The sequence below is a fragment of the Palaemon carinicauda genome, chromosome 22 (assembly GCF_036898095.1).
Source record: "Palaemon carinicauda isolate YSFRI2023 chromosome 22, ASM3689809v2, whole genome shotgun sequence".
NCBI classification, from domain to species: Eukaryota; Metazoa; Arthropoda; class Malacostraca; order Decapoda; family Palaemonidae; genus Palaemon; species Palaemon carinicauda.
In genome coordinates this window covers 27505606-27507204 of record NC_090746.1, presented here as the reverse complement: position 1 = coordinate 27507204, position 1599 = coordinate 27505606, and the positions used below count along the sequence as shown (strand labels likewise).

At 31.3% G+C, this 1599-nt stretch overlaps 1 protein-coding gene across 1 annotated transcript in view; it reads right to left on the bottom strand.

Moving 5' to 3' along the window:
- Window positions 1-1599, bottom strand: part of LOC137616035 (U-scoloptoxin(01)-Er1a-like) — a 177151-nt gene continuing 175552 nt past the window's right edge. Inside the window, exon 4 of the mRNA XM_068345713.1 lies at window positions 1-831. Within this exon, the coding sequence (XP_068201814.1) occupies window positions 661-831 (171 nt within the window). The 3' untranslated portion in view covers window positions 1-660. The remainder of the gene's footprint in view (window positions 832-1599) is intronic.

Below are 1599 nucleotides of genomic sequence, written 5' to 3'. Positions count from 1 at the left end.
TTTCATTTATTCAATTATATTCATACTTCATACAGGAGTAAAAGTAAGATATATATAAGTTGGCCTTAAGGGTAGAAGTTCAGTGTCTAAATATAAATAGTTTATTTCAACTATAGGTTCCACTTATTTTTTCACCAGGAACTGTGTGCACTTGTTCTGAAAGTTTAAATATTTTCAAACTTTTGCTTATAGAGTTGCATGTGGAAAAGAATCTATAAAATAAATAAAAACAATCAATAATTACACTTTTATTTTGGTCTCTTCGATTTCTCCTCATACAAGAGATGTGTCTGGAGTGCATGTTTAATATTTTTGTGACTAGTCAAAGTATTCCCATAATTTATAAAGTTGTTTTCACAGTGACCATGACTTTCATGGATATCTGGATATGCATACAATGATCTAGAATTATATCTGCAAAGCAGTGAATGAAACCTTTGAACTAGTGGAAGAACAATGGAATTTTTAAAAAAAATATTGGTCTGTATAGCCACCGATTTTAAAGAAAGGAAGATATTGACGAGATCAGCCACTCTTGCTACCCATTCTAGAAGTATCAAGTAATGACGCATAGGCAAGGCATAAAAAGCATGAGAATAAGCATCCAGTAATTGAAAAATGAAAGACCATCGATTAAAGGGAGCCATTTGCCATCTCCTGCTACTCTATGTCGACTTCTGGAATCTTCCCGAAATCAGCATTGGACAGGTTGTAGAGAGTCTCTGCCTGGTCACAAGGGAAGGCATCTTCGGCAAAGGTGCAGGTGAGGCTCTCCTGGCTGAAGATGGTCTGGTTGCCGCAAATAAAGGAGAATTGGGCTTCTTCAATAATCTGAAATGTAAAATAGATTTCCTTTTATTTCTTATCATGATCATTGTTGTTAACTGACCATTTCATTCTTCTCTTCTTTGCTCACCACTTTCCAATTTTTATGTGGGTATTCCATTCCTAGGACTCTTGCTAATGATATTCTCCATATGTGGGTTTCAGATAACTTTTGCTTATAGTTCAAAAACATAGTTCAGTATTTAATGGTGATAACCAAATCAAATGCTCTACAAAGGACCATAAAATGATGTCTGTGAACAAAGTATTCATGCTAATACATAAAACTACACTCGCACATACATAATAAACTTTCTTACGTATGTATATACTATATATATATATATATATATATATATATATAAAATTTATGAAAATTAAATACATATGTAAACTTATGATATATATATATATATATATATATATATATATATATATATATATATATACATATATAGCCTATACATACATTCATATATACACATATATGTATATGTTTCCTCAATTCACGAGACCGGTAAAAGAAGGATAAACATTGGATGGAAAGCTTTTGCAAAACAAAATGAGATTATGAAAAGTAAGAGGCACTTTCTCTTAAAAAAAAAAAAAAGTATTTAAAGAAATGGGCCTACTAGTATAAACTTATGCATCAGAAACTTGGTGCGTTACTAAAGCTTTAGAACATCAAGCTAGTTACAACTGAAAGAGCTATGTAAAGAATAATGATGGGAATAATACTAAAGAGAAAGAGAAAGTGCAACATGGATACGAGAA